This window comes from Taeniopygia guttata, chromosome 6 (genome assembly GCF_048771995.1).
Source record: "Taeniopygia guttata chromosome 6, bTaeGut7.mat, whole genome shotgun sequence".
Classification (NCBI taxonomy): Eukaryota; Metazoa; Chordata; class Aves; order Passeriformes; family Estrildidae; genus Taeniopygia; species Taeniopygia guttata.
Genome location: NC_133031.1, coordinates 29,965,343 through 29,989,454, shown reverse-complemented (window position 1 = coordinate 29,989,454; position 24,112 = coordinate 29,965,343). Strand labels below are relative to the sequence as shown.

Genomic DNA, 24,112 nt, shown 5'->3' with positions numbered 1-24,112 from the left:
AGTATGAGGTTACTAAAAACCAATTTAACGACTTAAAAAAATACATCTTTATGAAACTGTACTACACACTTTTACAGAAAAATGAAATTTTTTTTGACGGATTATAGTTTTTATTCTCAGAAAGAATTTTGAAAATTATTGCTACTAAAAGCAGATTTGCATTTGCAATGTTCCCCTAAGCTACAGTTGTTTCCATGTTTCACATGAGTGTCCTCTTAGAAGAATACAACAGAAATACGAAGTGCTAGAATAAACCAGAAGCAGAAAATTGGATCACATCAGATAAGCCAAATCAAGCTATTCATAGTCCTTGTTATTACTTTATGTGGTTCTTTATCATATTGAAGGTATTCGTAATGTCAGCCAACTCTAGTTCTCAATCAAACACCTGGTCCATCATGTATTTCCCTTTCAAAACAGATAGCTCACTATAGTCTGCAAAAAACAGCCATAAAAAGGACTACAGTATTGTAAATTAATTTTAAGGCATAACTACTACCAATAAAAATTCTAGGTCATTGCATTGCGATGGTACATGTTTAATGATATTGTCTTTGGAAGTAGAGTTCAGAATATATTGTGCCTTTATGGGACCTGCCAAAGTACTTTGTTTAAGACATATTGTTTGCTATTAGCAAATATTAGGGTTTAGTCGTGGCTCTGCTCCCATCTGTACTTGCTGGAGTGAAAGAAGCTCTGGCTATGCCAGCAGGCTGACCATGTTCCCAAGCAAGAGTAGGCAAAAGTGATGTTTCCACCAGGTTTTTAATGGAACAGAAATCAAGAGCAGAAGCCTTGAAATCTTGAATAGTTTTTTTTTCTTTTTTAAACAGGATTAGCTTTTAAGGAGTCTGTGTTATTCACCAAAATCCCATCATACTAGTTATTCCAGAAATTCATAATGAAAAGATAGTCTTGGTCTTAAAAACCCAATTAATTGCTGTTAACTTCATTGCAGCTATCACCTTACAGCCTCTATTTGTTCTGAAAACCACATAGTGTATTTGAGTGCTTCAGAAATAGTAACTACTTTACTATTATAAACTATGTGTATGCATTAGGTTAGCCTCAAAAAAAAAAAAAATACCCACAAAGATTCATTAGGAAAACCAAAGTAAAAGGCTTTATCAGATATAAATATATTAGATAATTAATACTGTTGTCAATAGAGAGATGTTTCTTGCTAAGGTATGAAAATAGCTCAGCAGTTACCAGAATAGATCAAAATTTAACAAATAAAATCTTAATTAGTTCTGCCATTTTTGCAAAGAACTTCTTTCCTAGGTAAGCAGAAGGATTTCACATTACTTCTATAATTGAAATGTACTTTTAAACACTTTTATTGAAGTATTGACAGATTCGTTTTGTGGTATGGTGGCTTAGGACAAATGACTGTGGAGGCTGAAAATTTGGACAGTGGAGCATTTTAGTCACAAATTCGTAGAGTTTTATGAATTACCTGCCCTCTCTCTCTTGGAGTGGGATGGTGCAGTGGGGTGAGAGTTTAGGGGAGCAAGGCAGCAATTTGTTGTACAATCTCCTCGTTCCCTGGAGGGGAAGGCTCACTGACAGAGAGGGACCTGATGAGTTGTGCACAGTCCTGGTGTAGGGCTTTGCCTTGTCTCTGGTTATGTTCCCTGGAATGCCCAGAGGTGAGAGAAATCTTCCTAGAGCCTGGAGTAGGGGTGTGTGGCTGCCTGCCCCAGAGTCTTTTCCCAAAAGTGTTGTTACCTGAGATTTCCATGATTCCTTTGGGTGTATGAGTGGGTAGAGAAGAGCTCACAGATGGGAACCACATTCACATTGTGCTATAATTTTCTCATTTTTTTGTCATCCTTGGTGGCTCTTAAAGTCTTGCAGACACTACTGGACACTATCTTAATGATCAGCACATTATTTCCATAGATGAGGTATCTATTTCGTAGAGCACAGCAAACCTTTCTTGGGACTTTTGTCTAATCCTAGAGAAAAGGGTCGATTAGAGTTCATGGTCTTATGCTCACTGGCATTCCACATCTGAAACATCACTTCCAGTTAGCCATTAGTCTTCATTAGATCCTTTTCCTGTCTGTTTTTGTTCGGTTTGTTTGTTTGTTTTGCTTTCGTGTGCAGTTTGTTTGTTTGTTTTCTTTCCTTGTGGTTTGGGTTGTTTTGTCCTTTCTTCGTGCAGATCCATTCTGTAATGTTTGGATACTCAGCTGCCTCATAGATCTGCTATGAAAATTTTTAATGTTATTTTTCTGTATTTCCTCTCACGATTTAATGGCTAAATGCAGATTCAGGGGGAAAAAAAGCAAAACACCAAAATCTACACCAAAATCTACAGCCTGTATGGTACTGGTGTAGTCTCCGTGCCATTTCTGGCTGGGCTGCCCTAGAAGGCACAGTGGAGAAGGGCAGAGGGAGGTTGTGGCTGTACTGGGCTGCAACTGAGATTGGAGTAAGTCTACATTTTGATTTGGGTAAAATGTCTGAATCAACCCTGTTTCCTTATCCTTGATTAAAGAGGATACATTGCCTTCCTCTGCCAACAGCAAACCCAAGTACCTGAAGTATGTTTATGCATATAAAGTAATTTGATTTTAAAGAGGCAATCACACGACCTAATCAAATTCTGCTTTTGTTTATACACTTGTAAAAAGGGAATATCTCCATAGTTGTGTATATTGCAATTATCCTTAAGTGTACATTGTAATTATCCATTACCCCTTACATGTATGCACACCATTCTTTGATATTTCTGTGTAACCCAGAGACTTAACATTCTTGAAAATAAACTACCCAGATTCTCAGTTGCCATGTGGCAGATATGATCAAAATCGTTTCAGGGATAATAAAGAAGACTTTTTAGGAATAATTTCTTCTGTGTTACCACCAGCAAATGAAATACAGAAAAGCCCAGTGGAAATCAGAGTGCAATAATAAGTAATCATTCAAACCCATACGTTGCTGATGAGGCAGCATAGCTGCAAAAATACTACAATGTTGAAGAGCTAAAATTTGGAACCTTTACCATAGCATTCAATAATTTTTCAAGTAATCAAACCAAGTTTATAGGATAGAAAATTAAACACAATCTTTTAACCAAATTGGCTAATCTATACTCTTAATAAAAAAAAAAATAAAATTAATAACAACAAAAGAGCTGAAGAGAAATTTTTGTTTGCTGTCTGCTCATTTTACTTACAGTCTTCACTGTAGATTAGTAATCAAATATTGGCAATGAATCACACCCTTTATCTCCAACTTTTTATGCCCATGACTCCTAATCAGCTGTCTTACCTGAATAATAGATCTTCATGTTGCATCAAACCATCTCCTCTACAGTATCTTTCAATTTGCTGTTGAGTTGCAGAACATGAGACGCTGTCACCCATTTCAGCTCCTTGCCATCAAAATCAGTAGGAGATCAAAATGTTTCTTTTAGTCAGTACTTTGGAGGAGAGCCTGACTGTTTCACACCAAATCCTGTTCCCAGTCAGTGAACTTGGCCTGATAATCCCAGCTCAGGTTAAACCCTCCTGCGTGTTTAGCTCTTTTTATGAGTCATGTGTAAACAGACTGATGTGCATACCATAGAAATATTTTTCATAGGTTCACTCAGCATGTTTCCTAAAGAATTACAGGATTATCCTCCCTCATGTCTTTCTTAAAACAGAATTAGGTATTCAGGAAGTAATTTATTAAATATTGCATTACATGGTGCTATAGTTTTCCAGATTGACATTTTCAGAAGCCTCAAGAAACCTGTGATTCAAGGCAAGTTACACATTACCACATGACCCTAAACATTCTGAATTCATCCCCAGATTTGAAATGTGTGCGTTTGGATTTTCTGTGTGCGTGACAGGTAAGGCATGTACCAGGCAGGCTCTAAAAAGCTACCTGCAGCCCTAAGTACCTAATTTGTGCAGAGAGTTGGATAAATAGGCATATAAATCAGGTGTGCACAGACAAAAGCAAAGCAGTTACAAGAATCTGTGAGAACCCGTTCCTAAATTTGTGCCTGCACAAATGTAAGAAAAGATGGTGTGATCAGAACTGTCCTGATGAACAGTGTCCAGTATGGTTTTTACAAAGGCTTACTTTGTAAAAAAAGTAAAAAAAAGTAAAGCAGAAAAAGTGGTGCATTAACAGTTGCATGTATCTTGACTGGTCTATAGTGATTTCTGTGTTGGAGTGCTGTTCTGCACACCTCAGTCACATACATACTGCAATTGTCTGGTTCTCAGGGCTAATTTAGAGGTCTGTTCCTGGAGGGACCTAGCTGCTTGTATACAGTTTCAGAATCCAAATGCAAATGCAGTGGAAAATAATTATCCCTTTTTTCATAGTGGTTTTGAACTCTGAGAAATTCTTGCAACTGTTTGCAGAATCCTGCTCTCATCAAGCCCATGTTAATTTTTATTAAGATTTCCTGATTATTCCTATGGACTCAGTCATGGGTATATGCAGAGAAGAAATTCATTGTTCTAGGCACAACTAAACAGGTTTAGATGAAAAACACAGTCTGTCTATACACAGAGAACAGCTTAATGAGAATACTTAGGAATAATTAATTAAGCAGAGGCTTTTCACCTTCAGGCAGGTGGCTCATGTTATATTTAGTATCAGTGCAGCTCTTTGGTAAGTGTCCTCAGTGAGAGAGAGAGCTCTGCTCTCTGGGAGCCGAACTGGGCCCATGTCACAAGGACAGACCCTATAATGCCATTTGTGCTGGCTGTCCCTGTAAGAGGGGACTGGACTCTGATGTTCCATGGACATTGAGAGAGAGCAACTGGCAAAGCTTCAGCTCCACATCATGTCCACAGCAGCGAGACACATCTGCTCAGTTGTGCTCTGCAGGCCCTTGTTCATCACCAGCTGCCCTTGGTTCTGAGCAGAGCCTGCTGGAGCACAGCCCCATTCAGCTGTGCACAGCGTCTCAGACTGGGATGTCTCGTGCAGCCACTGACTGGGAGCAGCACAGCAATATCCCACATCCCTTCTAAGGATGCTGCTCTCAAGCTCTAGAGAGGCTTAGCCTGTCTTGGCCACAAGGCATCTCTTCATTTAATTCACTTCTGACAGCCAGTAGTGCAGTATCAGCACTGATGTCCATACACAGTAGCATATGTTAATACACAGTAGGTACTGTCTGCATCACACCCATCCCTCATTTCTAGCAGTGCTGTCATCCTTGTGGCTTTCCACCCTCTGGTCTGTAGGTAGGAGCAACACAAGAAACCAGACTGCTGCTATGGTTGGCACGCACACAATTGTATTTTTTTAAATGCCTCCTTTCCAGATACTTGATGGCAGTGTATTGACACTGAAACTTGCTAGGAAGACAGTGCTGATGCTAGTGAGGGATTAGATGCATCTGAGTAGGTAGATCACAGAAAAACACCCCTCACTTGGTCTGTTTTCTATTTTCTTCAGCTCAGTCCAGAACTATTAATAAAACCATTATGCACTCAGGGAAATATTTGCTGCCAACCATCATCAATCAAAATTCTCTTCAGATAGTACTCCTAAAATGTTTTTCAAAGTGAAATCTTATAATCTCTCTCTCTTGAGTTCCACCAAAGGATATTGAAATTTGGTAGCACAAGGCACCTTCAAAATTTTTGTAGTGTTTGCCGTAGTTTAGAAAAACCTGAGACTAGAGTGGGACTGTCCCTTTTTAACACAGCAGCTTATCTCACAGAAAAGGAAGTGAAGGGCATAGGAAAACATCCTACATGCTTTGCAACATTATAAACCTATACCCCATTAATTCCTCAGTCTCTGATGAAGTGCACTGCCTGAGGTGCAAATTAGTGTCACTTTTGTGCATTGAACCTGTCCTGTTTAGAGAAGTGCTTCAGAACCACCTCCTCATTTCAAAACTACTACAGAATAGTTGTCAGTATTGACCTGAGTCACATTAAACAAGCTACCTTGGAATTTAAGTCTGTATGTCCCATTAATAATCCCCTGAACTATTACCACAATATAATTCTTCAAAAAGTAGGCAGACTAGTCACAACTAAGCTTCTAAAGCTACTTCAAATTTAGTATAGAAACATTTCAAAATATACCCAAAGTGATGTTGATCTGCATTACTGACAATATTAGCGTTCATCTGCTTTTATCTTCCAGCTTATTAAACATAAACATAAACTTGAGCCTTCTGTCCTTCTGTGAAGCATTTGTGGGATGAAACAAAGAAGGATTATACCCTGTGAATACAATTTTGCATAATCTGGTAATCATTTGCATAATCTGGTCATTATAGGCACCGTTTTGGTTTAGTAGGGTTATAATTGGTAAACATCTGACATTCATAGTATTTTTTTCTGTCTGTAGAAATTTTTTTCAGTGATGGAAAAAAATACTCCATACTTCTTAATTCTCAAATTTCAGGCCATATATGCAGATGATATTAGGAAGTTGCTTTTGATTTCAAGTTGGCACTGCCTGGCAATTGCAGAAATTCCTGTTGGTGTGGTGGGATCAGGGCAGTAAAAGTAAGTCACCGTTCAAATAATGCCATGATTCTGCAGAGATCTCTTAGAAGAGTTTCTGTGCTTTTTTGAATAGCTTCATTAATTACAGTGTGGCTGTTTGTGAGAGCATCATTCATGTGTAAATCAGGGATATTAGGAAGGCCACACTAATGCCATCCATTAAAGTATGGTCCACTGTAGGATAACCCATTAAAGAGAATTACTGTCAGGGTTTCACTGATAGTATTTCTGAGAAGGGGTGATTTTTCTTTCCCTCACTCACTTCATCAAGGGAGGATGAATGTTGGATGCTACATCAAAGTCTCTCACAAGTATTGAGTTTTGAGATCCATTTTGCAGGGGTCTTTTAATAACATTTAGGAAACTGACAGGACAAACCAAGGTCCAGCTTAGCTAATGGAGATCTGTGGATGAGACCAATTTGATTTTTTTTTTCAGTCATGACTTAAATCTGTTGAAAAATATGCTTGTCTTAGAAAATAAAATGCTGTTAATCCAAATTGTATGATACTTATTCACTTTGTTTTTAGAAATTAAAATGCCTCCAGAATTATTAGACAGGAATGCTAGTAGTGTTTCTGCAGACTTCTAAAGACTTTTATTCTAATGAAAATAAAAATAGGTTGTCATAGACATTGCTAGCAGCTATGCTTAAAGTTGAAGTTGTCATACATTTCATATTAAAAAAGATCTAAAACATTAATTATTTGGGTGAAAATTTTCACGTTACGTGTGTGATTCTAGCTAAATTCTTGAGGAATAGCTGCCTATCAAAGCCACAACCTGGTTTTTTTTTTAATATTCACCTTGCTATATTTGGTTCCAGTATTAAAAAAAACAAGTTTTCTATATTTTTATTCTAAATGGTATTGTTAGTGTTAGAAAAGAACTGAGACAAGTACTGCAGCAAGTTCACTGCAATTGCAGCCCTGCCAGTTCTAAGGATGCATCTGTGCACCTGCAAAATTCAGCTACAGGATTAGAGAAGGGAGTGAATGCTTTAATTTTTTATTTCAGTGTCGCTTCTGGAGAGCAGATTGTGCCAAAAATGTGAAATTCACTAATTAATCCAAATCACAGCTGTTCAAGAGTGGATTATTTTAAAAGAAAAGAACTGCCCTCTGAATCATGCCATGATTTAGTGGGACTTGGGTACACCTCCACACAACTGTGGAAATTAATATGTTGGGCTTGAAATGTGCAAATTGAACAGAGGCAGGGAGGGCATGGGTGGGTGCTCAGATAACAGGTTTCTTTTACCTTTTTGTGCAAGGCTACTTCACTGTTAGTTTATATTAGCCTTTGCCTGTAATTGCAGGAAGAGTCACTTTTTACCTGAAGTGTTTTCACCCTTTTAAGGCTCTCTGCATTTTTTGTCTCTGTGTAACCTTGCCAGTACTCACAATGCACACGTGCATACACGTATTGTTCATAGAAAGTCCTGAACATTTTGGGGCACTTAACAAAAAGCAGATGTCCATAGTAATTCCCTTGCCTTCCCTTTTAAAATTTCTGAGTGAGGGCAGTGCTCAGAAAACCAGCAGTAATGCTGGCTGCTCAGAGTTGGCATGGCATGAAGGGAAGCTTCATGTCACGCTGAGGCTCAGGCTGGTGTTCAGGCAAGCTTGCCTGATCTTCCCTTCCAGCTGAGAACCACAGAGCAGCACCCCTGGTCCTGCTGCCGGGCACAGAGGCAGAGCCTGACCTTGTTTGCTCCATCTTTTCACCTCCCACAGCTCTGAACTGGGAGTCTCACGAGGCCGAGCATCCCTGCTGAGCTGCTTTTGGCTGTGGAGGCTCCCTCAGTACAGCCCTGGCTGCTCTCTGTCCTGGTGTGTGATTGCAGCGAGGGAAGCTCTGCAGTGAGCAGCAGGCACAGGGAATTCTGCCTGCCCTGGAGCACCTGGGCAGCAAACCCTGCTTGCAGCACCTGGAGGTGTTGCTGCCCTGCAGGAGCCCTGCATGGGTGGGTGTTATATCGTGCTCAGACATGCCTTTCCCCCATTCCCGGGACCCTCCTTCCTGCCCTGACAGGGTTGGCAGAGACCCAAGAAGCCCTCCCTGTCCAAAGCCTGGATAAACCCCTGACATTTCCTGTTCATCCTCTTTTTGCCCTGCTCTTTCCCTTGGACATCACAGAATAAAGAGAGCTGCACCATCATATATTGGGGCAAGAGCCCCTTTTGGAAATCTTTGCCATCTCCTGATATTCCTCCCCTCAAAGCCTCGGATCTCTGGGCTAGCCTGATAATTTAGAGGTTGAGAGGGGGAGAAACATCAGGTGGGTGCCTCTTCCCAAGGCTCATGGCACAGGGCAGGTCTGTGCTGCTCTGACTGAGCTGCCCTGGTCCCACAGCAGCCCTGGCTGGCAGCTGCCCGGGGCTCTTCCCTCCACATTCCAGGGCACCGTGGCTAATCCAGGAGGCTGCATCTTCCCCTGCTGGAGAGGTGTTGTGGGATCTCTTGTGCTTCAATTACTTACCTGCCCTCTAAATTAAGAGCTGTGTATGTCTTTTAACTTGGATTGCAATGGCTTTGTGTTCCTGCAGTTTTTCTTCAGGTGCTATTTGGCGTGCAGCAGCCAGATGCTACCTATACCTGCTGTCCATGGGTTGATCTCTGTGGTGAATCACTTGAGAAATGCATTGTAATGATAAAATCCAAAACAACTCAACTTTGGATTACGTGGATACTTAGTTTTATAACTAGAGAAAAAAGTCAACAACCTAAGCAGCCCATAGATGTTGAGATATTAACCTAATAAAACATATTCAGTCTCTGTTTTTTAGTATTCTGTTTCCTCCTCTGCCTTTCTCAATGCAAAAATATTTGCTTGCAGCATATCCATAAAAAGACCATATTAGGAGAATTGCATAATATCCCCTAAAAATAGGAAGGAAGAATCTGGGACTATAGAAATTCATTTTACTCATCTAAATGAATGACTGAACATGAAAACAAAATTGTTAGCAAGTTACTGTACTGCCATGAAAGGTAAGTCAGCTCAGTTGTCTTGGCTGGGTGTCATATTTTGTGTTGTGCTCACTGGGAAACTAATTGCTTGAAATAAATATTTGAAGATCTCTGTGTCTGGTCCTTGTAAGCTGTTTGATCAGTTTGGTGTTTCTGATAGGATCTGTTTTTTATAAAACCTTTAAGATTGCTGTTAGGCAATTTTTGTGCCATGTTATCCCAGCCAAATAAGTGCAGTGAGAGATGGAGCTTAATGAGGTCTCATGTTTATTAACATAAGGATCTGGGAATGGTCTAGCAATAATTAATATCATATAGGTCATCTTCCCTTCCTTCCACACTCTTTTCAGGTCATTTTGGGAAGATTACTTCGAATTCTTACCCCTTCAGTCAAATTTTCTAACAATTCGCAAATAGAAGAAGCTGAAGGGAGTTTTCCCTCTGTCCATATCAGACTTTATCAACTCTTCTGCCCATTTCTCAGATTTCTGCAGTGGTGTCTGCTGCCATGTGTGTTTCCATCTCCATCTATCAGCAGCCCCAAGTGTCTGCAGTGTCTGTGAGACCAGAGCTGGTTTGAGTTGTTGTTCCTCTGCAGTCTGGGAAGGAGATGCTGTTCCAGCCCACCTGGCCCTGGCCAGAGGGACTGGGGTTCTCCCTCCTTGGTGCCTGCAGAGCTGCCAAGCTGGCTTTAGCACAACGACCTACCTTTGTTCCAGCCCCTCTTCCAGAGGATTCCTATAGACCTTCTCTTTCCAGGCCAGAAAACTAACTGCGCTGCTTTAAGGTTGCTCTCTGTTTCTCATTGCTCATGTTTAAGTCCTCAAATCCAGCAAGAATTTATTAATGTTGAGGGATAAGGGGAATGCTGTAAAATCCCCTCAGTGTGTGTTTTCCCAGTGCATATTTGGGCAGCAGGGGATGCTTGGTTTACTTTATTTAATGTCTCTCAGCTGAAAACCTTGTGATTTGCTTCTTTCTGTGGTGGGTGTTATCTATGTAGCTCTGGAGCATAGTTCCAGTAATGTCTTCATTATGCTTGTTTCTAGAAGATACTTTCTTCTCTCCACAAAGTGTCATGACAGATCTGTAGTGCTTTTATGCAGAATGACAACTGATAATTTCATGCCCCGAGCTTGTGTCTTGAGGGTTGATTCAGCAGAGAGAAAAAAAAAAAAAAGAAAACAAAGCAGAAAAAAGAGCTGGCTGCTTTGTTATAGGACAGTGAAGAGCTGCTTGTTTTTATAGCTTAAATAGCTCTGCACTCTGGCTGGATGGTATGGGTTTCAGAATTACCCCGTGCTGAATTGGGTCTTTATTTCAGTAGCCTGTGTCTCTAACCCACACTTTTCTATCTTCCCTGTTGAAAGTAATTATACTCCAGTGTAGCAGAGTACTCCTGTGCTAATAAGAAAATACTATTGTCAGTTGTGATAGATGCACCATCCACTTAGTGAGCACAGAAGAGTTAAACTGATTGCATTTTTACAGTCTGTATATTTCTCTGCTTATTGTTTGTGTCCTGCTGTTGGGGAAAGCAGGTTAGTTGCATAGTAAATCTCTCTAATCAACACAGGAGAAGAACAAAAAGAACAAACACTTGTTTGTTATAGCTACTTTAGAAGTGTGGTCATTGGAAGGATGCATTCTGGGAGATTTGTCCCTCTTCTTCAGAAAAGCTTTTTAATATTGGCATAACTAACCAGGATCTCAGGAGAGGACAAGGGCTCACTCATTAAAATCAGCTGTATAAACAGCCTATCTAGCAGATATCTGTCCTAATGATGCTTCTGTTACCTCTCCCTGTCCAAGCAATACGTTCCATAAAGCCCAAAGTGGGTAACTAGAGAAAGGGGCTGGGTTGTGAATTTGGGTGCTCATTCTGTGCCTGTTTGCATTCAGAGCAATGCATTCAGCTCCCTTCACATCCTTCTCCTTCCCTTCCCTCCCTCACAATGAAGCTCACCTCCATTTGGAGACATCCCCAGTCAGAACTTTTCCTTGCTTTGAGTAGCAGAATTTGATGCTGTAGTGACCATATAAAAATACTGCTGGGTGACAAGCCATAAATGTGTGTACTGACTCCTGGTGAGACACTGCTGCAGTGTTTAATGCTTTTATTAACCATGCAGTGCTGGGATTTGCAAAAGCTGGATGCATAATTGCAAGATTGCATTTCTGGGTATAAATTCAGGGCTGTAGTGTTTGCAAAGGATGGATCCAGAGGGATTTGGGGGATGGAAAGCAGGGAGTTGTTTTAGGAGGATCTTATGATAATTATTAGGTGCAGGGCAAGAGAAGACTAATTAGGGACATACAGTTAAACACGTCTAGGATGCATTGGGATCAGAAGGAAACATGGAGGTCCACAGAGTCTTCTGAAGGAGAAACATCTCCATAAGCAATATTCCTTTTTCTTTTCAGAAAATCACTATGTCATCTGCTGATCCTGATTTAACTCTCTTTCTAGGAAAGAAAGAAGTAAAATTTTTCTCCTCATAATGAGAATTTTCTTTTCTGGACATGCTGTTGGTTACTCTACCAGCCCCTGACCAAGTCCAATATTTTAGTTCTGGTATTGAAAACTAAAGGGTTTTGAGACCAAAACAAGGCTTGTATGTGAATAGCAGACACGAGACTGTAGCTCATCAGGAGGTGCTTAAATACAATTATCTCTAAATATCATCTATTGCTTGTGCTGCTACAGTGAGGAGATTCTCTGGGAAATGAGGAATTCACTTTTAGAAAACATAAAAGCTTAAGTGAGGTCAAGCCTGTTGGCTGTATGGACTCAGCTTTGCCTGAGTAGCTCACATTAATGAATTACAATTCCCTGCAAAACTGGAGTAAGTGTCAGCCCATTTATGTAACTTTGTTTTACAGACTGAGATATGTCACAGCTCAGTGTGTCATTAAGTAAGTCATTAGCAAATGCTATTTTTCCTCAGTAGGAAAGAACTCATACGTCTTTGTTAGCCACTTATTTTAAGCTGATTTTCCTTTACTGTTTTTTAAAATAATTATTTTTATCAACCCAGTCCTGCTTGTTTTTTTAGTTAATGATAGACTCCCCATAGATCTTTTTGTCACCAGATAAACAGCTTCATATTAAAATTTTAAAAGAATACAAATTTGAATGCAGACAACTTAGCCATTTGTGTGTGCTCTCTTACTCCTGTGGAGTTAGGTACTTCCAGAACATTTGAAAACACCTTCTTGCCTGTTTGGTAGGCAAGCTAGATACCTGAGATGGGATTGGCAGTGAATCTTTGGCATCTTGCATAATGAAAAACTCTCAATTCCCAAATTAAGTGATCGTGCAGTTATTCCAGAATTGTCTGCAGTTGTACGTGATGGACACTCATTTCTCTTGTTTCAATTTTTAGGATAATGGAAGATGTTAGAAAGTAAATATCTGACAGCAGAGGGTATCCTCTTTAATTCAAATGCACGTCCCTCAGTTTGGGTCTATTTCCACCAGGGCTATCAGCATAACCTCTAAACTCTGATTTTTTTGTTTTGGTTTGGTTTTTGTTTTGTTTTGTTTTGTTTTGTTTTGTTTACTCTCTGATCAGGTCTTCACTCACTGTAGCACAAACAGTGAGTTCTGCTAGGTGTAGAGCTATTTCTGCCCAAGACAGGGCAGGAAGAATTTTCTAAAGCACTCTCTTCAGCATGTAGGTTTGGATTTTTTATCCCATTATTTGTGATTTAGTGGTGCACTGTTGTATTTCCGTAGTGAAGCCTATGCCAGTATTTCCATTATAACCCATTCTCACAGGTTTATAACTCAACACTAAAAATGTACTCTTCCAATTTGAAACTTGGCATACAATGTCTCATCTCCTCCTCAGAAAGACAGTTTTTTCTTTCTGTTTGTCTTCCTCCCAATAAAAGGTTGCATTTTTGTTGTATTTTTAAATAGAAGATACTGTCCTTTCTGTTTTGATAAGGGAAAAGCCTGCCTGATTATTAAAATTGCTTTTCAGTGCTAAAAGAGGAGGACATTTTAATAGAGAATGCATGTGAATAAGTGTTGTTGATGTTACAATGTCTACAATAAGTATATGGATGCAGAGAAGTATCACCTTCCAAATGAAAACTAGATAATGTTTATCAAAAGGATTTTTTTATGGTGATTTTTTTTCCTAGCTGTCTATTTTACCCTTAAAATAGTGTTCTCAAAGGTGAGTATGTTTTAGCTGCTGCACTCTATTGTTTTCACGCTGAATGAAGTAAAGGAAGACTTTACTGCATATAGGCAAAAATAATGATGTTTTTCTCTTTATTCATTTGATAAACACAGTACAAAAGGCATATAAATTCTGACTTTGGTGTTGAGACCAACTACCAGGTGTAGACCTGTAGTTAGCACAGTGCTATCAATCCACAGCAGCTATAAGCAGCAAAGCAGTGTTTCAAATAAACAGACACACGTGGGAATAGAAAATTTAGCAGAAGGTGACAAACTAAGAAATAAGAGGCTTGTATGAGCCTTAAAGCCTTCAGGATCTGAACCTCTGACCCAGAGGCTTTATCTGAAGCCTCACATTCCAATTCAAGGTAGTATGGGGGTTACAGACATAAGAATATCAGGATTTAAATCTGGCTTATCCTTCTTTACCTGCCTCCTTGGAGCCAGCCATTTGGGAGTTGACAGATACCAAGTTGCCTTTAAAGAAGTTTCCTATTCACTACAAACACGGAATGAAGGCTTCACTGTGATGCTTCTTTTTGTTGTAAATTTACTTCTAGGTGGTTCTTTTTCCATTTAGACAGTTAAATTTATGCTTACCATAACCACTTTAATAGTACAAATTAGTAGAGAGGGTATATAAGAAGGAAATTTTGTGGAGGGTGTTTATTAGTAAATTGAGCTATTATTTTGTCATATATACAAAAATGATCCACATATATTCAGTATGTATTATTACTGTGGCTAAGCTGTCTTTCTCTTAAATCCCAGCTGTTTACAGACAACTTTTTCAGTTGTCTGAAACGTGTTCATGTATCATCAAAAGCAGAGAATGTGTTTCCTATTAAGTTCAGTTCCTTCATTTGAATTTTAAAATCAGTAATTAGGTCAAAGACTATTTTGTATCCGTTGGCAGAACGAGTGGCTCTCAGATATGAAATAAAATAGCAGTTTGTGGAATTGAATTTTTGAGGGCATAAAATCAGACTGCTCAGCACTTCTCACATCAGCTTTAGTCCAGGCCATCACTGCCTAAACCAGTGAGATTCTGAAGTGCAAAATGAATGCAGCACTCTGAGATTCAGATCTTATAAATAATAATATTTATATTTTATCATAATAGTTGGGAAAATTGAGAACCATTAAGGATAAAATACTCCTGTGTTGTCTATTTTCCTAAAACTGAGGTATCTCATGGATGATTTGTTAATATGCAGTGGTACTATGGTAATTATTAACTGTCATATTTCATTTCTTCTCATGAACGTCCAGTGGCATTTTTAAGGGCCATAGAAGAGATAACATGTTCCCTGCAGCTGATGGCACTCATCATCGTAATTACTAAGTACCCTTAGTTGACTGTTGGAAATTTTGCTGTAAATTCAAATGAGAATGTGAATGTTATTGGAAAACATACAGTTACATTTGGAGTTTATTTGCTAATAATGTGCAAATCGCTGTCAAAATTATAGGATTATGACAACTGATGCAAATTTATCTAAGTGCTTTATGCTGCTGGAAGTATAAATTGTACAGGGAATAAAATGTGTATTTTTTCATAGGCACAGAAGAAGCGAAAATCCAATGAATCTGTAGATACAGAGCTCTGTCTTAATGAGGTAAGTGTGGATCTTGGATACTTCACAGCACATGTGCCTCCCCATAAGAAAAGACATTCCAAGTCTGTCAAGATTATCATGGACTACCTCACGCTTCTCTTGTCAGTTTTTTTGTGTGTGAATATCATAATGCATTAAAGAATGATCTCACTTAGAAGTTCAGAGCTGGGCTCAAAGTGTCTTCTGCTGATTTTATAGTTCAGTACCTGTGTGGTGCATGTTTAAGCAGATCCCATAGTAAACACCATTGCACCTAGCAAGGATACTTATTTAATAATCTGCAACCATGGATTAAATTTTATATATTGTTATCCAGAAATAACTTGTCAAAGAAATTCATTCTGTTGACTGTACAGAAGGTGCAGTTTTTGTAGGGATCCTGCTTTTGCTAAACTGGCATTATAAACACAGATCCCTAAAAAAAATACTGTACTTTTACATGTGGAACCATTGCTAAAATAAGAATTTTTAAATATTCTGCTCTTTTTTGAAGTGTGCAGTACTGGTGTTAACTAATTTCAAAATACTGTCATTGCAACATCTGTTTTAATACCCTTTTTATCATTCAGTTAATGAGACTGATACGTAGGTATCAGTGGAGGGTGGGACACAGTCAAACAAAAGGTGAATTTCATGAGGTAGAACTTAAATGCTTTGCAATGAAAATATTGTGATGGTGACCAAGGCAGGTGTTGTGTCTTGCAGAACGCTTTGGAGAAGGACAACACAGCAGGAGTCTCCACCAGTCACATATCCACAGAGAATTCCCTGGCTCTTCCTACCAGCTCCTATCTAAGCACACAGCTCACCCTGATGGCACTTGCACTCTCACTCTCTTTGTCCCTAAGCTCATCAGTCGTCTTGTAGCTGCATCACAAAAGGACGTGTTAAAAAAAAAAAAAATCAAAAAAAAAAATCTGTTTGCTGTCCTCTGTTGTTTATCTGGAATTCCAGGTCTGGGAGCAAAGCTGAGGCACTCCTGCTAGAACAGTCTCAGTCAGCTGGAATTTTATTCTTTTTTTCTCTCTAAAAAAAAGCTTCTTGTGATATTTAGAGGCTTTGTGAAATACTTGGTGCAGTGCTACATTCCAAACCCAAAAGGCTTTTGGGCATGCTGTGTTTTAAAGAGACAGTGTGTAAATTTGCCTGTAAAGCGACCTGGTTGGATTATTTTAATAATTATTATTATTTTAATTCTGGCTTTTATCTGAGAAAGAGGATGATGGTTTTCTTAAAATCTTGTTTATCTCATTGAATGGTTTTAGTTTTCAAATTGGTTGAACTTCAGACTATCAAGGATGCCAGGCTTTTGTCTAATGGTGAATGTTCTCCCAGAGAGTGGACTTTATGAAACTTCTTCATTTGATAAATCGCTACTGATGTTAAACTCTTCCAGTGTGTTAGCATTTTCCTCTTTAAATGTTTACGTACTGTAAGTGATTCTGCGTTCCCTGCTGAGAAGCCATTATAATTCACATACAGGTATAATGTATGTCTTTCTGTTAAATTCTCATAGAGTGTGGCGTAGAACCTTCTAACAGTACATTTATCTTTTAATTATAATCATCTAGCCTTAACAAGAGTGAAGATTCTTTACATTAGCAAGATGCAGCCATTGTGAAAGCTTGATAAAGATACATTTCTTTAAATATGAGGAACAAATATTGCTACAGGGTTTCAGCTGTACAGTCTATGGTCTTCTATGCTTCCATTGTGATAATATAGTCCAGTTATTATACTCTTTGTTTAATAAAAAATGACATACAATTTGTTTGCTCTGCTAAAACATCATCATCTGTTTATACATACCTGATAATGCCAGATCAAACAGCTACAGGAACTTCATGCCTTACTTCTCTTATCAAAACATTGTAGAGGGACAAGAGGTAGGTAGTAGGACATCATTTAAACCGTGTTTTATTTCTTAGAACTGCTGAAATCAACACAAAAGGATGGTTGATCCAATTGCAAGGCAGCACCATGCACATGTACCCATGTGATTGGCTTTTCTCACCCTGGTAGATCCTACCACGGGCCTTGGCATTGCTGACATGATGAACTGTTTGCAAGACCAGCTCCATAAATTAATTTAATGGTTTGGATGGCAGTGTTACCAATACACATGATTTAATGGCTTGGTTCCGCTCAGTGGCATTGGCAGCCTGCGCTGGCTCATGATGATTTCCTGCAGTATCGAGAAGGAATTTTTTAAAGCTTTACATGTCATCAGATAGGCAGCATTTCTCCTAAGGGCTGTCTTTATACCTTACTGTGATGGCTTGTTGACTGTTACAAGCAGTTATGTGTAAGTGATCAACAGTAATCAGTTTTTGTTCCTGTTGAAGTCGAAGATAACTTCTGCAAGCAAGGAGTTCATCATGTTGAATGTACAGATTTACTCTGAGACTTACACAATTATGCCCTGTCCTGTTCTGAAATGTCCAGACCAGTCATTTGCAATACAACTATAAAGTACAAATTACTATTTTATAAACTGCACTGGGGTTTGAGTGTGCAAAATACACATTTTGCTAAGAAACTATTAAACCTATTGACGAGTTCATATTTTGAGATTTTTCTTGGCTAATAATAAACACTTTCATAAATTTTGAAATTCATTTATGTACTCTTGATTATGGTCACATAATACAGGTTTCAAAGCGATTTGCATGTGATAGAATTCTACAATACTGTGTGCCACTGAACATAACAAATTAGACAATATTACTTTTTAATTCTGTGTTGATAAGAAACTGAAAATTACTTTCAAAGGCAGCAGAGCTTCTTTTGGAGAAGAGATATATAGACCATCATTACCAGCAAAGCCCATGTGGTTCCTGTTGCTCTTCTTGTGGAAGATAATCAAATTACTGAAAACTAGTGGCAGCAGAAAAAAGATCATGAGATTCATGATTTTTAAAATGAATCAAAATCTTTTATGTCAAAAGGAGTTGATAGTATAACCTATTGAAATGCTAATGAGCACAGCATTGTAATTCAGAAGTCTGCTATTATCCAATTAAAAATACTTTCAAAACAAATTCCTAAACATTATGATTATTAAATCCATCTTTGATCCACAAATCTTTCTGTAAAATATCATTTGTATTCAGCACATAAAACATTTTAGCCAGTATCGGGAATTTTAATAATCTCCCAGTATAGTATATACTTTAGGAAGATTTTTTAATGTTTGCTTTGTTTGCAGTATCTCTCTTACATTTAATACCAATTATTAGAGCTTTGACACTGTCTGATCCAGAGTAAAAACTATTGATCACTTACACTGTAAATAACAACCTAATAAGCTTCTAATTACAAAAGAAACTGCTGGTTATATGAGTCAATGAGAGTTACTTTTGGAAATAAAATTAATATGTAATAGAGGAAAAAGTGGTGGTTTTTACAGGTAGCCAAAAAAGCTCAACAGGGCACTTAAGCTTTTTGTCCTATAAATTAAAAGTATACTGAAGTCCTAATTTAAAAATTAAATTGCTTCTTAAACAGGCAGAAAGGAAAAAAATACCCTTAGTAGTCTGACACTTTACATGCATCATCATGTAAATATTGGAGGATTTTTCGAAGTTGCATGTGGTGTGGATGATGTCAGTTTAGCATGGTGACCTTGCCAGTGCAGTCACATGCTACAGTACTGAATAATGCAAATTGTTCAATATTTTTTTTCTCCTTTCAGTCACTAAAATACCATGTGTTGAGTGCTTAATGAACAAGCTTAGCCTGGGCTTTATATAGCCCTTTAAAAGATTAATTTTTCCATATAATAATAATATAGGGACCGTCCAAATAAAGATGTACATAGAGATGATCTGCTGTGCCAGTTGTAAATCTCACAAGTTCAATTGTGTGCAAATTAAATCATGGGCTGCCATAAACACATCCAAATCGTCTTGTACTGGAACAGACACTGTCATTAGTATTATTAATAGCATGTTTATGCTTCTTTTTAAAAGTAGTGCACACAAAGGTAAAATTGAGACTGAACTGAAATATATGGCTGAGGTTTTGCAGTAGTCAGCCTAACTCTTAATTCCACAAGCTGTTCCAGTGAAAGAGGCACTGAAGGTGAATCTTTCAGATATTTGCAAGAATAAGAGCAGCTGAGGGTTTGCCTTGTCCCAGTGTGGCTGATGGCACCAGCAGGCAGCAGCCCCAAGGAGCGACCATGCAGGGACGTGGTCAGTCACTGACCCTGAGATGCAGCTCCTGCAGGAGGATGGGGATGAGGTGCTGAGCCCTGAGCAGGAGCTGGAATCTGTCCATCTGTCTGTCTGTCTCCACCAGGGCTCTGGCCACTTCCCATTGAGCAGCTTCATTCCCACTGTGTCAGTAGGAAGAGTTAGGAGGAACTGGAATTATTAATAATTTCAAAGCATGCCTAGACACACTCTTGTCTGGAGACCTGTTCCGAGGCTTTTTTCTTTTTTTTTTTTTTTTTTTTTTTTTTTTTTTTTTTTCCCAGTGAATCTACGTCCCTCTACAGACCCAGTGGTCACAATTTGTGCAGTTCAAATCAGTAGACTGAAAACATGAAAGTATCTGCTTTTGTAGAGACTGTGCAATGAGGCTGGAGATCAAGAAAACAAAGCAGGAATCACCTTGAAATCTCAATTTAATTAAAATTTGTGATTGTTGGCTAATCACTATGATATTTCCATGGAGTAAAGATGGTGAGAAACCAGTGAAGTAGAAGAGCAAAACTCAGAACAGCTCCCTGAAGGGACATAAATCTTATGTATGTCAAGTGACAGGAGTATCTCATATTTAGCTTCTAATAAGACAGCTGGATTCTGCTGCAACAGCAGCTCCTTCAGAGCAAGCAGTAAAAGATGGAAGCACAAGCAGTTGTTCATACAATTACAACTTTCTTTCATAAAATGCAATTCTTTGGCTTCAATACCAAGGTGCATCTACCTCACTGAAAAATATATGTTCAATATATGACATTATTTCTTTCTGCATTAAACTGTTCTGCATTCTGCATGTTCTGCATTAAAACTGTTCTGGGCTCAAGAGGCCTCTGGGGTTATTTTATGCCCATAAGGTTAGTGAGATTGTACCTGATGTCCCTGAGATCAAATAGAAATATATTTGGTTCTGATGAACTTGGCAGAGAAATTAATCCAGTGACTTGTTAAATATTTCTCATTTTTAAATATTTGCTTTTTCTCAGCAGCCAGTTCCTCCTGTGACATTTCAATTATTGGCTATTTCAACTTCTCTTTAACTTTGGAAGGTCATTTTGTCCAACTCCACAGTATTCAACTTTATAAATTTGCTTCAATGCTGGTTTTCTGGTTTTCTTTTTTAATTACAGCCTTCACTTTTGAGAAGAAAAAGATGTGATCAGGAATATGTCTCCACTGAACTAAGAATACCTTTAACGGGGAGGAAATTGAAAGTTCCCATTTTATCTCTTTAGCACTGGTTTGACTTGAATAATCTAAAACATTTTGTTGTTATTCCCCAGATGGAATTTAAAATTTAGTTTGGTGCTGAATAGGACTGAAAACTTTAAAACTCTTTGCAAGCTATTAGAAATATTTAAATACTTCTAATGTATTTTCCAGTTGGAATTTCAGTAAAATAGATAAAGTCTCACTTAGCAGTAAATTCGTACAAGAGTAAGAATTCTCTGTGGGAAATTTTGATGGCTCTGTTCTTAAGGTAAAATCAGGGGGGATGATGGATTCCCATTTTTAACTCAATAATATCTTAACTTTTATACACACTTGCTTCATGTTCTTTTCTTATGTTTGCCTCCAGGCAATGTTTATACTTAATAGATGCATATTAGATGTGGGCTCCTCAATAGGCAGAAGCCAATTCCTGCAACTCCTACAAGATGTTCCATCTGGTTTTTATCATTCATAAAAGCATAAGCAACAAATTCAAGACGTGGCCTAAAAATTACCTGAATTTTAAAGGAGCACAGAGTCAATAAATTTCTCAGTAGCATTTCTTACCAAGATAGACTGTGATATTCTAAATTGGTACTAAAGTACTACTGTCTAGACTATTCAAAAGAGTTCTCTGAGCATGTTTAACCAAGTTTAAAGCAGTTCTGTTGTTTTATCTTTTTAGTGCCAATAGCTGTTGCCATGCATGGAATTAGAGCTAATTGTTGCCTAGATTAAAACACCCAAATCTTAGCCCATTTTCACCTGTTTGTAGGGATTCCAACATTATAATCCTTTCGCACTGGCTTTTAACCTGTCAAAAGGAGAACTTCCTAAAATCCAGAAGAAAATAAGTCATAGATTTTAGGTCGATTTTCCTCAAATTCCTCCTTACAAAATACCAAAATATTTGACTTCTTACAAACCTCTGTTCTCCAAAGCCTTTGTGTCTGCTCCATCACTCAGGCCTGTCCAGCTGGGGCGAAGCTTATCCCACACTAACGAACCTGTCAGAACTACGTGTTGACATATAAGTCATGGCAGGCTTGCTAGCTCCAGCTCTTCAGCTGAGTAAGGAGTTGATTTTTGGCCTCTGCACTTGTCCTTAGGTCAAAGCTTAAATGCTACAAAAGCTAAACCCCACAGATGTAGTGAGCCACAGGGAGACATAAACTCCTTCAAGCACAGAAGCCAGCAAATCTACTGAAACTCTGGAGTAATTTTCAAAATAAGATTAAAACTATATGATCCTCTCATGGTAATGTTTATGGCATAGGATATATATGACAGAAGGAAGCTGGAGAAACAGGAGAAAGCCTGAAGATGGAAAAATTACTGTTTAGGGAACCCACTATTTATTTTAGCAGGAGATACTGCAGAAAGCACACTGCTGAGAGAGGAATGTGTGTCCCACTGAGGATAAAACAGAGAAATCATGGATTTTTTCTTTTGACTTTGTGGATTAGGCCATGGAAACTGTTCCTCCATCTGAGAAGTGAAGCAACTCTTTTGGGAGCATTCTAACCTAAATGCTGGGAGCACAGGAGTTCCCTCTCACATCCCCAGACCTGGTTATTAGCAACGACATCCTCTGCCTGCTTTGGGGTGAGACAAAGGCTTTAACCTTTAAGTGAAAGTTTAGACAGAAGGAATGTTTGTAAGGGTTATCAAAGGTGGAACAAAGCCTCACAGGAGATTGTGCCTGGCAGTCAGGAGTGCACAACCCAGACTGAGCTGAGTCACATTTCTTGAAAAGAAAACTAAGTAGAGGTAAAAATTGAAAGAAAAATACGGTCTTGATTTTTACATTGCTGCTTTTCTGGGAAGTGCTGCAAAAAAATCAACCTCTTACCTCTTCCCAGTAGCCTACATTGTTTCTGGATAAGAACAAAAAATAAATCCCGAGTGCAGTCAGTGGGAGAAATTGCTTCAAAGCACTCCAACATGTGGGAAACTTAACTGGTGGCAGTTATTGATCTCCATGTTCTCCCTCCCCCAGAATTACTGCTGCTGAGTTTGTTCTGACAGTGTTTGTGTGATGTTTTGTGCAGCATTACCTAGTATTGAAATGATTAGCTGTGATTAGTACTGCTCTGGCTGGGAAGATGCATGTGTCTTTCACCTGAGGGTATGTTGAATTTTGCACTTTGTGTAAACTACAAGTTGACAAGAGCTGCAGCAAAAAGGCAAGAGCAGGAGAAGGCTCACATTAAAGTAATTGTTCTTATATCACGATGATAAAGCAATTAATTGAGGGAAAGCAGAAGTAGTGAAGATAAAGGTAACGGATAGCATTTGGACCCAGGAGGACTGGCATTCACTGTGATCTGAGGATATCCAATATTAGTATTTTCCTGCACTTTTTTTTCATGGTTTTTTTTCTTTGTCTTTTTCCAAAACTGTCTAGAACCTGCTTCCATTTTCTGGAGGAAATTCTTACACAAACAGTTACCTTCTTGTGCAAATTCTGTGTCGTCTTACGGATTTCTGTACATCTCACTGCAGGTTATTACGTGTCAGGTCTTCAGTCATAATGGCTGGTATTTTCTTGTAAAAAAAAACCCCAAACCACTGTTCACTTGTTCCTGTTGACTTACTTTACTTGCTCTGAGGACATTGCTCTTTGGACTGTCCATACTTTGGAAGTCAATCCATGATGTTTGGCGTTTTCTGTTAGTGTAATCCTCCTGCATTAGTAATGTACATATCCAGAAAAGAATCCCTCTCAATAAACATAATTCTCTTTTTTTATTAAAAAGCATGTTTTTGTGAGAACAATTTCCTGGTTGTTTTTTTTTCTGTTTGAATTATTATTAAAATATAAAAAGGAAGCTTGACTGGCAAAAAAAAAAGAAAAAAAAAAAAAAGGACAATAAAGTTGATCTCATTTTTCCCTGTTGTTTTGCAGTCTACCATGATCTAAGAAAATAAGAAATAAAGCTTTTTCCCTTTAAATATCTGTTTATTTGCTTGCTCCCTAGTCTCTTTGTGTTAGTGAATGTGGCCTGCAAAATTACAATGAGCAGGCAGTATCAGATGGAAATGATGGAAGGACGGGCACGAGAGGGGCCAGCTGGCCCTATTCATGCTTGTTCACTCTCTGGCACGCACAGACGCCTCCACACCCATCCCACCCCTTCATCCTGCCAGGCCAGAAAGAAAGGGCTCGCTCCTATTTTCACACAATGGCAGCACAAGAGCTGCAAAGGCTGTGAAGACAAAAGCTCTAGCGGGAGGATATTTTAGGAAATGCAGAGTGTGCTGGGAGAGGAAAGGGAAGGTGGATAAACAAGCTTTCAGGATGCCTTTCCTCATGTTGGTGACTAAAATCCAGGAAAATTATTTCAGCATTTACTCATATTCAAACTGAGATTTAACAGATGAATATATTGTGAGCAAAGAGCAATCACACTCACC

The 24,112-nt window shown here is 38.6% G+C and overlaps 1 protein-coding gene across 1 annotated transcript in view; it reads left to right on the top strand.

Annotated features, from left to right (window-relative positions):
- GFRA1 (GDNF family receptor alpha 1) overlaps nt 1-23,473 on the top strand; it is a 137,295-nt gene extending 113,822 nt beyond the window's left edge. The window contains exons 8-9 of the mRNA XM_004175629.6: nt 15,222-15,278; nt 15,984-23,473. Coding sequence (XP_004175677.4) covers nt 15,222-15,278; nt 15,984-16,145 — 219 coding nt within the window. The 3' untranslated portion in view covers nt 16,146-23,473. The remainder of the gene's footprint in view (nt 1-15,221; nt 15,279-15,983) is intronic.
- The last annotated feature ends 639 nt before the right edge of the window (nt 23,474-24,112 follow it).